This window comes from Lottia gigantea (assembly GCF_000327385.1).
Source record: "Lottia gigantea unplaced genomic scaffold LOTGIsca_24, whole genome shotgun sequence".
Lineage (NCBI taxonomy): Eukaryota > Metazoa > Mollusca > Gastropoda > Lottiidae > Lottia > Lottia gigantea.
The window spans coordinates 584,856-597,817 of NW_008708707.1; the positions used below are offsets into that span (position 1 = coordinate 584,856).

Genomic DNA, 12,962 nt, shown 5'->3' on the forward strand with positions numbered 1-12,962 from the left:
ATATCCGATTGATCTCCCTTGTGATAGTTGAATATAAAGCCTTGTACGAGAGCACAATTATAGAAGTGTCGCCTAAGATGGCAGACGAAAAATGTTAGTTAAACGCACAGCTATAATGTTAACAGTTTTTCTGTCGATAGCCCTGATTGGCTGTATTAGCCAGTGTGCATCAATCAAGTCGCTTTTACAAACTTCAGTGATACACGAAAAGTACATAATCAATGATGAATTAAGGGTTAAGAGGAACTTGGATGATGCGAAAACACCCTTTGAAGTGTCTGTTTTCCACTTTTTAAACGAATGCCCAAAGCAGATGAACGGAAGCGGCAATAGTCGACTATTATTGATGATTGCTTTAAGTCGTCTTAACTCCAACACTTCATTATAGAATGAATGGGCAATGGTTATAGCCTGTATCATCAAGTCACTCTTTATCTACGTACAGTCGTTACGCAGGAGAAGTCTGGATGTCAGATACTACCATTGTGGGTATATTTAAGTATATTTAACCGGAAGTGAACCATTACCCTTAGGAGTACTGGTTAATCAACTAATGTGCCTGATGACTTTGTTGTTAATGATATTTGAATGTGATACGCCATTGGCACTCCTTCATTAATGAAAAGAAATAGAGTTTTACGTCCTACTTTTCTGCACCTGTTTGGTGTAATGAGGCAGGGCAACGCCAAGATATAATTTTGCCATCGACAGTTGCAGGAGCCAAGTGTCGAGAGATCTTTAACGTGCACAGCCAATAGGATACAGGGCCTTTGTTTATTGTACCATCCAAACGATGTAGACTTTTTTTTTTATGTCAGCCCCTCTGACCTGCATCACTGACGATGGGAAACCGGGTTGAATCCGAGGTATCGCGACTTATGCATGGAGTGAACCCCGGACTATCAGAGTAGCGAGCAAGCGTCTAACTCACTGAGCCACTGCAGCTCTCAATGGACGAGAGAATGAAAGAATGAAAGAATGAAAGAAAAACCTTGATCATACCAATCATCCTAGTCCTTTCTCTGTGAATATTGTCACATGTGGCATGGTTTTATCAACACAAATTGACCCCAAAGGACTAATTCCGAAACAATGGTATTGTGATATGTCCATTCAATAGCATCATTAAAAACTTCGGAAGAAACTAGGAATCCTTACTAACATGACATGAAAGCCTTCTTGCCCACAGCTCGTTGACTTGTCCACAAGGCAAAATGTGTTGTCTTCATTCATTAAATAGTACAGAAATTCGCAGGGGCATCTCGAACTAGAAATAAACCAAACAAGAGTCGTTTAAGGAGATCTCCCACATAGACAGACTTCACTGAATATTAGATTAGTCTTAGACATCCGTCTGGACTCTTACAGCCAGACTTCTCCTGTCTACGACAACACCCTTCGTTCCATGTGCGTAGACAAAGTGGAACTGGATGAAAGAAGCTAACACCCTCCGTTCCATGTGCGTAGACAAAGTGAAACTGGACGACAGAGAATAAATGAGATTGGATTAAGGCAAAACGGATCTATTTATTTTAGTTGCCGTCAAACTATTTTCGTGTTCCATTCTGGCCAAATAAGGGTTAGTTTTGACCCAAATTGTCTATCTTGATTATAATGCGTCTTCTCACGTTCCTTTAAATGAACACCATTTACTATGTGTAAATGGTTAACCCTTTAACAACTCTCCATTGACCGGTTGACAGCACATCAAACTTCTTTCTATTCGATTATTATATTTTTTCATGAAAACATGATTATTACTTATAGAAAATTACACGTAAGAAATTATTTTTCTGATGTCCACACTGACTTGCTGTCGTAAATAACTAACTAACGTTATAACAGGAGATAAAGTTTTACGTCTGACCTTTCTGCACTGATCTATGTATTTAAAGGGATTGTAAAGAGGTTTTCTCAAATTTGTATGCAATGTATATCAAGTACATTGCTTGCTAACAAAATACTGCTGTTTTTCGGTTTCTTTTTCAAAGTCCAGAAATAAATTGCTGTTTTTTTTAGCGAATACTGGTTCAGATCCAGACTGGTCTTTTAGTGATACAGTCTGTTTTGGGCAAAACGGAGATACCCTCTAAATAACCAGTGACCATAGCACACCCGATAAAATGCAGAAAATAGGGACGCAAGACGTTAAATTTCATTTCATTTTATACCGGTAAATACGGTAGATAATCTTCTTGTGGTTTGGAGAAATAAGAAGATATTGACATGTCACCTTATTAATCAAGAAAATGTTAATTAAAAATGAACTAATCGGCTTAAGACTTATAATATTTTGATGAGGAATCTTTCAAATATATTGATAATCTTCATAATTAAAATCATCCTGTAGCTAAGAGCCTGATAGTTTCTGTGGAAGATCGATTCCAACATTCTTTGAACCATTATGACGAAGTACTTTTAAATGCTCCCCCCCCCCCCGCCCCCTTCAAATAACTTAGTTGCTCCTTTGGAAAGCCACACCTCCTAATGCACAGATTGTCTCATTCGTTCTCCATGCTTTTCTGCACTCAGAAGGGTGACTCCGTCAGTGTGCAATGAGAGAAAATGATTCATGAATATATCAACGACACTTGTATTAAAGCTTTTTGTCGTATATTTGGTATTCATATGAACAAAAAAAAAACTAAAAATTTCAACAAAGATAACTTCACTGTTTATTTCTATATAAGTTAAGAAACGAATCATTTTGAAGGAAATTTGATGCTCAGTTCCCAAGGTCATTGGTTGAGGACGACATTGGTCATTATGTAAATAACCAGAGAAGAACAAACAAAACAAGCAAATTAATTTGCAGATATGACGAATGGGACAATGGTTATAGTGAAAACATAAAACAAAAAACATAACAATTGTTAGGGAATCTGTAACAAATCAACCCGCAAAGCTTTGAAAGGATAGGTCTGTAAAGCTTAATAAATCAACTTTTGAAGCTTAATAAATCAACTTGCAAAGCTTAATAAACCAAAGCTGAATTTGATCTAACTTCTATTTTGAAGAAGTTCTAATAATTGTCTTATTTCTTTTTTCTCTTCTTCGGATGCAGCAGGTTCTAAATTTCTCCTGAAAAAAAAATGCAAAATTGTTATCAAAATGTTATCAAATTATGGCAAAAATATTGTCACAATATAACCCAAAAAATGTTGCAACAATATAACCAAAAAAATGTTGCAACAATATAACCCAAAAAATGTTGCAACAATATAACCCAAAAAATGTTGCAACAATATAACCCAAAAATGTTGCAACAATATAACCCCAAAAATGTTGCAACAATATAACCCAAAAAATGTTGCAACAATATAACCCAATTCTGTGCTCACCTTGCAGGAGCCTCGTCCTTGTCTGTAACAAAGATTCGGCCTTTCTGGTCTCTGTTGGTAAAAGCATTGTTCCTGGTACACATATAATGGTAAACTCCGACACTCTGAGGTGCCTTGATGGGTCCTAAATCAAAATAGGTTCCAGCATCGTCTAACAGGGACATCTCTCCTCCGAGCTGGTCTGAAATGAATTGGGAGTTTTACGTTTAACTGAACTATAGCAAATGACCAAGGCCAAGCACGGTCTCCGAGAAAAAACTGCCAAAATGTGGACAAGCAAGTCAATTCCGTTAATCAAAATCTTGTCCAAACTATGGCAAAAACGAGAGTAAAAGTTGTATAGCAAAGGAAAGTGCCATCATGTGTTTGAAAAAGAGTAAGCATGATCTGCTTCCTATATATATCGAGGGTTTGGAATACAATTGTTGACTAATAAAAACGGATAATGCCATGCAGTGTGCAATGAGGGAAATTTTTCCAGGACAGTGGTATCAGCCTATTTCTATTTCCGATGGTTAACGTGCAGAGCCTGTAACACACAAGAAGACGACCAAATTACATTTTCTACCAAGGAAGGCTTAATCAAAAGACAGCTGACGAGATATTGAAACCATCAAGTTCTAGCTACTTGGTTAATTCCGTTTCTTCCTTAAAATGCCACTTGTGAGGACCAATTGCGACATCTCTTGATTCAATAAACGGAACTCATCCAGTCAACCCCAATAAAATACAATATCCATCAAATTACATGACAAATGATGGCCAAATAAAATTAAAGGGAGTGTTAATGTACATATCATACCGAAACATCTGCCTCAATTACAGCCTAAGATAGCTGTTTTGAAAGTTTTCAGCTCGTCTACTCTAGCCGATAACTGTCCAAATATCTATCAGAGGCTGAAATAGATGAGTCTGACTACGTGCATATCTGCAGCACACAAACCCATTCGAACGACGTTCAAGGCAATGTACCAGAGACATGAAATATCCCACAACAAACGACTCAATACTTACTAGGCATGTTGAAGGCTAAACTTTGTAAAGTTTGCATGTCAAAAATTCCGTTCAATTCCGTGGCATTCATTGGGTAGTTCATGCCATATTGACCCACTTTGATGCCAGGACCCGAGTAACCGCTACCCTCTGGGTACACTTGTTCATGCAAGAAGACCAAATTACTTCTATCTGAACCGGCTTGACCTTGACCGGCGTTCCCATTGTTATTAGAATTGGATCCCGTCCATCTGAAATAAATAGGTCAGTTTGATTAAAATGCACGTGCGTTCTGGCGGTGGTTAGTTTCCCTATCAAACCCATTGGATACGATTCCATGCCAGCCACTAGGACCTACATCACTGACAGGTATTATTAGGCAGTATTCCTTCGACCTATGCCAGAATCAAGGTTAAAACCCCCTGCGTCAGCAAGGAAGCCCAGTCTAAAGCTTTAAACTGAAACGGTAACTTACTGTACGTGATAGTAGTCGTTGACGTTCAACACCAAGTCGTTTGGTACGAAATCGTACTCTGTAGACGGATACGTTTGTACAATGTTTCCACGTTTACCACGTACGTTCAAATTGTGAATCTTTGCGGCGGCTGGAACATCGGCAGGTCGTGGTCGGATTGCAAACGAAAAGGATCTGTAGACATAAAAATAAGCCATAAGAATATTAATTTAGAAGCCATTGGAAACTAACTATATCGAGGGCATCCATTCGAAATTCGAGTCCAAATCGCTTCGTTTTAGTGGAATTGCAGGAACCGCAGAAACCGCAGACGTCTGTTTGGAAATTGGAATGGTGCAAATCAGTGCATACAGTATCCCCGATACACATATTTTTAGAGGACCTCTTTACAATCCCTTTAAGATGTTAACATATTTTCCTGTCGTGTTAAATGTATGCTTGCCTTACCAAGACCATCAGTTTGAAATATAGAGCAGCACATTCAGGAAGTTCGTGAAATTTATTTTAATATAATGAGCAAAAAAAGTGTGTTAACTCAGTGAGAGAAAGATAAAGTGAAAAAAAAAAATGTTTTGAATTTGACAAGTAGGAAGTAATTAAGGCTTACCTATCTTGGAAAACTCGTCCGAATTGATTAGTTCTTATGGCTAATTGCAGCTTTAAATCTGGTAATCCTTCAAAAACCTGAACTTGGGGTAAGTTCTTCATATAATAAGAGCGGTCGAAAGCGTCGCAGCGACTCTCCCAGCCGAGGTTTTCGTAAACTGGTACGCGAGCGCCTTCGTCAAATTTACCGGCAACTGCGTTGTTTTCTGATGTTGTCTCCCAACCATCAAAATCATCAGAAGTGACGTTGTATCTGGAAAAATTAACCAATCAAAAACCTGTTTAGAGATCAAATAAATGCGTATTTTATCCTTGAGCTAACGAAATCTGTCAGACATAAAGTTAGCAAACAAGGCTTTGAGGCAGCCACTCAAACAAATAGATAGTTCCGATTTTGTCGGGTCAAGTACTCTAAGGGCTCATTAACACTTGCGAATATCATAACATGCCGTACCACATACTGAACTATCGGTTCAAAATTTAACAGGGGTATATTGATGTAGAGTAACTTAATATTTTGACTTACCGAATTCTCAAAATACATTTTTCATGTTGGAATTCAGGAATGGTCCAGTTGTATCGCATGGTTTTCCCATCGACTCCGTTACCATTGTGGTTATCGCGACTGTATTCGGCTTGTTGACAGACAGGGGCTTCAATTCCGTGGGAGGGGGCCTGTACCCATTCACCTTTTTCACCGTCAGGGTTATTTTCTGGGAATCGGAATTTCTGGAATGAAATTGGGAAATTTAGTAAAAGCGGAAGTAAATTTTCATCGTATTTTGATGAGATTTAAATTTGATTATTTGAAGAATTTGTACGAAACTCCAGATTATATTCCCCACACACTTATCAGGTTCAGTGTATATCGGTCAGAGAAAGACAATACTTAGTACACTTTAAAGGGATGTTGAAATCTAATATTTCTTTTATTTTCATTCAAAGCACTTTTCAGAATCAAGATCACTTGGTGAAATTCAGAATCACTGGCAGGCCTCAAACCCATCGATACCGGCTGCAATTTTTCACTGCGACAAAAAGGCGTTTGTAGGGAGTATTTTTGTTACAAACTATGAAATGGCCACGGAAGTAACATCTGTCTAAACAGTACATTTCTTGTATTAAATTGTAGGAGAACAAAGAGCAGAAATTTCGATTCTGAAAAGCGATACAGATAGCTAAAATTGAATTATTTAGATGACTGCATCCCTTAAATATCAAAGAACAAAAAAAAAATCTCTACGAGCGAAGTCCCTTAGCATTTCGTCTCTAATTGGATTATGTGTCAAGACGACGGAAACCAGTCAATTAACATCACTATCATAGATTACAAGAAAAAACAACGATGAGTTTTATGATTTTTGCAAGGCTTTGGATACAGTTAAATCAATCGGAATGTAGCATTATTACTTTCTTAAAGAGATTATAAAGAGCTTGTATAATGCGTCAGGGCCATTTAGCTTTTATATCCGCTGTTCCAATGTCCTGCCTGGCGTCTGTGGTTCCTGCAATTCCAGAAAAGATTCTGACGTCACTTTCGCTTTTGTTGGAATTACAGGAGACGTGAATAAAACGTAAATAGAGTTACGTCTTACTTTTCGGCACCTGGTTGGACTTGAGAATGACATCGCCATGCAGTGTGCAATGAGGAATATTTTCTCAGGACAGGACATAAGCCTACACATTTTCGACTTCCAACTTTCGAGAGATCTGTAGCACACGGGACCTCGGTTTATTGTCCAATTCGAAGGACTAGATGTCTTTCCATGTCAGCCCATCGAAACTGCATCACTGATAGCAAAAAACCAAGGTGAAGAAATTGGAATGATGTTAAGAGAAAAGAAGCTTTAAGTGTCTCCGTTATACAGACATAAGCTTGTCTCAAGAGGATATCATAATCTTTGAAGTGGCAATGTGTCAGAAAATAATTTCTCAATTTTATCCGATTTTCAGATTTTTTTTATTACTTTGACACTTAAATCTAACCTTTAAGAATTTTAAATCGATACTTCAAAATAAACCAAATAAATCGGCAAATACTCCCAATTTATATAGCTAGAAATGAAGATATATTCCCTCTTTTCCCAAAACTACCCTAACGAATTAATTCTTTTATATTTTACCTCGCAGTCTTCCTCATTGTTTGGAATAACTATTTTGCCGTCTTGTTCCTTGATTAAAGTTTCTGAGATTTTACAATATCCTCGACCTTTAACATTTTCACTGTTCTGTGCATAATAATCACATTTATCGGTTCGGTCTGTTAGAACTGCAATATCCTGTAGGGAAGAAAACATAAAAAAAAAACATGATGATCATTAATAGTTATGTTAAAATATTTTCAATAACAAAAATACCTGATAGGAGGTCTCAGAAATCATCTGGCAAATAACGGACAATCTGATAGCAACTGACTGACACTGATAGCAACTGACTGACACTGATAGCAACTGACTGACACTGATAGCAACTGACGGACACTGATAGCAACTGACGGACACTCTGATAGCAACAGACGGACACTCTGATAGCAACAGACGGACACTTTGATAGCAACAGACGGACACTCTGATAGCAACAGACGGACACTCTGATATTAAAAAGAAAACGCACGTCTAAAGATTAGTCGTTTTTTAAAATTAAGGCTACGACCTTGATTGGGCTCTAATAAGTAAATGATTAAACCCGTTTAAGAAAATAATACGATACCTTCCAAGGTGTGGGGTGCCAGTATGGATAGTACTCTCGTTCTTCGTTACATTCATATCCGTACCGTCTACCATTCATATCTAGTCTAGTGGATATAGCCCGATTCCTTCGACCAAAATTCTGGAAAATGTAAAAGAAATCTATGACAACAAAATAAAATTTAGTCCATTCTGAGAAATTATCTGTCGATATGTTTTGACACACTCCGACAACATTTCTAATTGTTTTTAAAGCTATCCATTTATGTCATGCAAAAAAGAGAATTTACTTCGCTGCACATAGATGAATTAAGTGAGATGAGTAGTATCATGCGGTGTGCAATGAGGTGTGCAAAGAGTGGTGGGATAACATGGGAAAGTGGTAGGATAACAAGGATAATAAGGGAGAGTGGTGGGATAACATGGGAGAATGGTGGGGTATCATGGATGAATCAAAAACCCTCTTTAAGTAATACGCATAAAGCACGAATTGCAAAGAAAAGACCAATATTCCGTACAATGTAAATCAGTTCATTAGTTGAGTACAGTATACAGAATTAAAGTCGAGGACTAATTAGCTTTAGAAAATACTCAATTCTTATTAATTCAAAACCCGGGATTAATGAAGCATACTTAATTACTCTTGTAAATTTTACGCTTAGAAATTACATGAATATTTCAAACACGTGTCAACAACATATGACGAGCTTTTGAAATGAAGTTTTACGTTATCTTAACATCAAGAAATAGTTTTTCTGCTTTTCTCCCTCTGATAGAAAACGCCATGTAGAGAGCCAAGCAATACAATTCCGCTGCTCCACTACTCCGGGAAATCTTATTTGAATACTTGCCCCCTCTTCCTAGTTCAGCAATCCACGATCACCCCCCTCCCCTCCGGATACATTACGTGCCTGCCGAGATAAGAATACACGACAACGTTTAGTTGTTTAGAGAGAATCTTTGTTATTATACGTACCAGATCGCCAGTAAAAAGCCCCATATTTCGATGTCGAAGTCTACAGTTGGTGTAATAATCATAGTCTTCATGCATACTGTATTTAATATCTGTATTACAATTGTCATTCTCACACTTTGTATTTCTATCTGGTATAGTTCTACAATATATAACACAAAATAGATTAATAGTCCACAACATTACTGTAGTCGTCCCGGAGTGTCAGTGAATGCTTGTAAAGTCGTATGAAAGCCTTAAAGGTGGTTGAACAAATAGGGAAAACGGCATAAGGTTGTAGCACACAGACCTCATCTCGACTGATACCCAAAATCTGTTTTGCAATCAAAATGTTCAGACCACTATTAAATCAAAAACTTTCACTTACTCTCGTTGGAGTGAGCCATCTCTTATTTTATCGTCACACATATATTGTAGAATTATATCACAGTTGGAATTTGGGCCGTTACACGAATGTTGATTGGTCCTGGAATACAGAATTTAGGTCAGGATTTTAAATGCACGTACGAAATTGAACGGTTAAATAAACAAAGACAGTGAAGTTATTCTTTTACGAATGAGAGGTAATAAATGGATCAAAACACTAAACGGGGGTTCAAGTGAAATCTTGTTGAATCTAATCTGTATTTGGAACACGTGACCTGAGCACGCTTTAACGTTATCTGGTTAAGATAAAATGCACGTACGAAAGGGTGCAGCATTTGGGATGTTATTATTACCCGATAGTATCATTATCTGAAATATGGAGGGTAAGATCTTGACCCATAACAATGTTACCTCTGGATAATGGATGGTGCACATGCAGACATAATTCTGCACACCACCCCATCAACTACGCTCCCTAACCAAAAAGGTTTGTATGCAAACGTCATGTTCTCAAGAGGGAAGACATTGTCAGAACTAATATAAACCAGTAGCCTAATGTCCTGATGTCAATGGGAACGTTCGAACCAAATCAAGAAAATAATACGTACCATTCTACTTGTAGAGTTGAACCTTGTAAATAATACAGGCTTCCTACATTGTAACCCTGTCTATCATTGGCTTGAGAATTAAACAGTCTGAAATGAACAACGAATGAAAATAGAAATGGAGTTTTACCTCCTACTGTATGGAACGCCACCCAGTGTGCAATGGAGGGGGAATTGGCAGGCCCACAGGTACAGTGGCACAAAAGGGACCTTGGGTGACAATTCCATTACTGCAGCTAAACTTCATTTCCTCTCCGGATCCTCCCCACCCCCCACCCCGAGTGGTATTCTCGAAAAAATTAATATGCCGTTAACGATTTGATTTTTACATTTAATTAATTTGACATTTGCATTTTTTCCCACTCGCTGAGATGCACAAACCTTTTCAGTTCTATTTTAATGAAACCTGACATTTGTACATTTTTTCTGCATATTTGGTTATAAAAAATATTTATAAAATATGAACGATAATTTTGCGGATATGGTTAAAAGTTAAATATTGATTATTAAGAGGCTTTCAGTTTTTTTAATGTGTATTTGTGCGTTTATGGCTTCTATTTTCATATTTCAATTTTCTGTCAGATATGTGGTTCCTGTAAATACAGAAATACTTTACAGTATATGACGTCAATATCGCAAACGCTGTGAGAGTTAGGTTGTAAAACGCATAGTTTTAGTTGATCAGGAACAAGGCTAACTAAAAATTGGAATGGTGCAACACGATGCTATCAATGTCCCCGATACACCGAAATTTTTTTTAGAAAACCTCTTTGATCTTTGTGCGTCTATCAGGGGGTGCCAACAGCCTCGATTTGCAATCCGATTTAGCCTACTAGCGCTTTGAATCGCCGGCTACTCTCTTTCCGATCGGATTTTCAGTTTTTAAACCAACCAATTTGCACCTACCTCTGCCTATTTCTTCTTTCTCGCCCATTTTCATCCAAACGATTCCCACTACCCCTAAAATAGTCATAAAAATGGATAAGTACTAAGTTAGATGTCTACAGATCTACCTGTAATGTATATACTCCTACTGTCTTACTACGTTGAGCTTTGAATTGAATTTTTTCTCTCATTGAATAAATATTCAAAATACAATTTTTAACTGAATACCATTTGTCTTAGAATGTCTCCGAGTCTATACAAATATAAGGTTCGGTGATTTTACATGTGAAATAGACACACTTTCCTCCCAGAAAATTCAAGTGAAAATGACTTAAAATTCCTCTCTGTAAAATCATGTTAAGAAAAAATAACTTTTCCATTGGTTGACAATTTCATCAACCGAAAGACAATCAAAAATTCTCGGTACTATTTTGTAATTGAAATGTCAGTTCATATGAAAATGTTGGCCAAAATTCAATTCAGAAAGCAGTGTAGCCAGAGAGTAGACAGTGGATGGGGGTCGACAGGGAGGAGATATATTCACACTACCAGAACACCCGATGCCACTCCACGACTGCTTGTTCACTTCGTCAACTTGCTTCTCCAGGGATTTTAGGTGAAGTCCAAAAATAGGAGTTTTCAGCGCCCATAACTCAACGAATACGGTAACAAAACGCGATACAGAAAGACATAAGGAATAATCAGTTTCAAAACCTTTACCGATACTTTAAAACACGATATCAAATCAAGACCGTAGTTTCTTTAATTTCTTAGTCAAAAATAACATCTTTCAATGATATAACTCGGCATGGTCTAGCAACTCACACCCGACGACAACCCAAAACATAAACAAGAATCTAAGCCGGACATTCATAATGATATGGATGCACGTGCAAAGTGCTACATGACCTAATTCAAAATATACGACAGTGTTAGTAGTAAAATAGAAGTTTTACCTTGGATTTTGTAAATGGATGTCTGCGTAGGAAATAACAAACAAACTCAAAATCAGAATAATAGCGAAAAGCGACATCTTTCTTGGTCGAATTTCTTCCCCCGACTAACTACACGTGAGTTACTCCGCTCATTTTATAATTGCTACGCTAAAGAATTAGTTCCACTTTCTTTCTCTTTGTTTTTATTTTGGACAAGTTTTGAACTGCGTGGGTTTTAGCCCCAGGGGTCCGACCGGGGATGAATTCAACATGAATTCACCTTAATTTGTTATTTATGGGATTTTTCAACCACCGTAATCGAATCACGATCCGGCCCCTTAAACATTAATCCGTACAAATATTTATTTGAAGTATTTCATAATTTGTTTCGATTCAACGGATTAAATTATTTTTATCGTCAGACGAATTTTAATTTGAAATAGCTTACGTAGTTCCCAAATCAAGCACTAACAAATGAATAGGGTTTATACATATGAAGACCATGCAATATTCAATAATGAAGTTTTGATTTGACCGTATATAGTGTCATCTTCCTTAAGCAACGATTTTATTATTCACCTCTAGATGATCATTATCATGTAATGTTACTTAAACAACATAATATAATGGTAACTGGTGAACTCTTCAGTAAACCAGGCCCGGAGCTAGAGGGGTGCCAGGGGAGGGAAGCAGCCTTACAACATTTTTGACCCCCCTCACAAAGGCGAACGGGTGGGCTTCTGAGAAGGGAGGCACCCGGTTCCTATGCCGAATGTAGAGGGTGCTAGTCATGGTAAGGGATCAGGGGGCAGGGGGTCCCGAACAATTTCTAATCTAGGAAGCCGGAGAATAATACATCTAAGGCGATTTTGGAAATGAAAGTAGACTTCCCCCCCTTCCCAAAAAAAAAAAAATGCGCCAAAAGTTATACGTAGAAAGACACGCTCTAACCGACTGTGCTACGAAATTCAACTCAAGTTTGTAATGAAATAAGATATCACCAGACAGCGGGTGGGGTCGATGATCATGAATATGCGTTATTTTTTTCAGTCCGTACCAATTGCAGATCTTGATAATTAAATTGTGTCTGATTGAA

At 37.6% G+C, this 12,962-nt stretch overlaps 1 protein-coding gene across 1 annotated transcript; it reads right to left on the minus strand.

Annotated features, from left to right (window-relative positions):
- Positions 1–2,647: 2,647 nt before the first annotated feature.
- LOTGIDRAFT_231896 (hypothetical protein) lies at positions 2,648–11,986 on the minus strand. Its single transcript, XM_009055270.1, has 13 exons — positions 11,888–11,986; positions 10,953–11,006; positions 10,050–10,136; positions 9,443–9,541; positions 9,079–9,217; positions 8,125–8,244; positions 7,539–7,694; positions 5,942–6,144; positions 5,417–5,668; positions 4,810–4,983; positions 4,356–4,585; positions 3,342–3,522; positions 2,648–3,081 (listed from the first exon to the last, which is right to left on the minus strand). The coding sequence occupies exons 1-13, from the start codon at positions 11,962–11,964 to the stop codon at positions 3,000–3,002; spliced, it is 1,854 nt and encodes a 617-aa protein (XP_009053518.1). The 5' UTR covers positions 11,965–11,986; the 3' UTR covers positions 2,648–2,999.
- Positions 11,987–12,962: the final 976 nt, after the last annotated feature.

Excerpts from the sequence above, each read along its gene's own strand:
- LOTGIDRAFT_231896 (XM_009055270.1), bottom strand. The coding sequence starts at position 11,964 with ATGTCGCTTTTCGCTATTATTCTGATTTTGAGTTTGTTTGTTATTTCC. Across the intron at positions 7,695-8,124 it reads GGCACCCCACACCTTGGAAG|GATATTGCAGTTCTAACAGA; the intron begins GTATCGTATTAT and ends TCTTCCCTACAG. Across the intron at positions 4,586-4,809 it reads AACGACTACTATCACGTACA|ATGGACGGGATCCAATTCTA; the intron begins GTAAGTTACCGT and ends TATTTATTTCAG.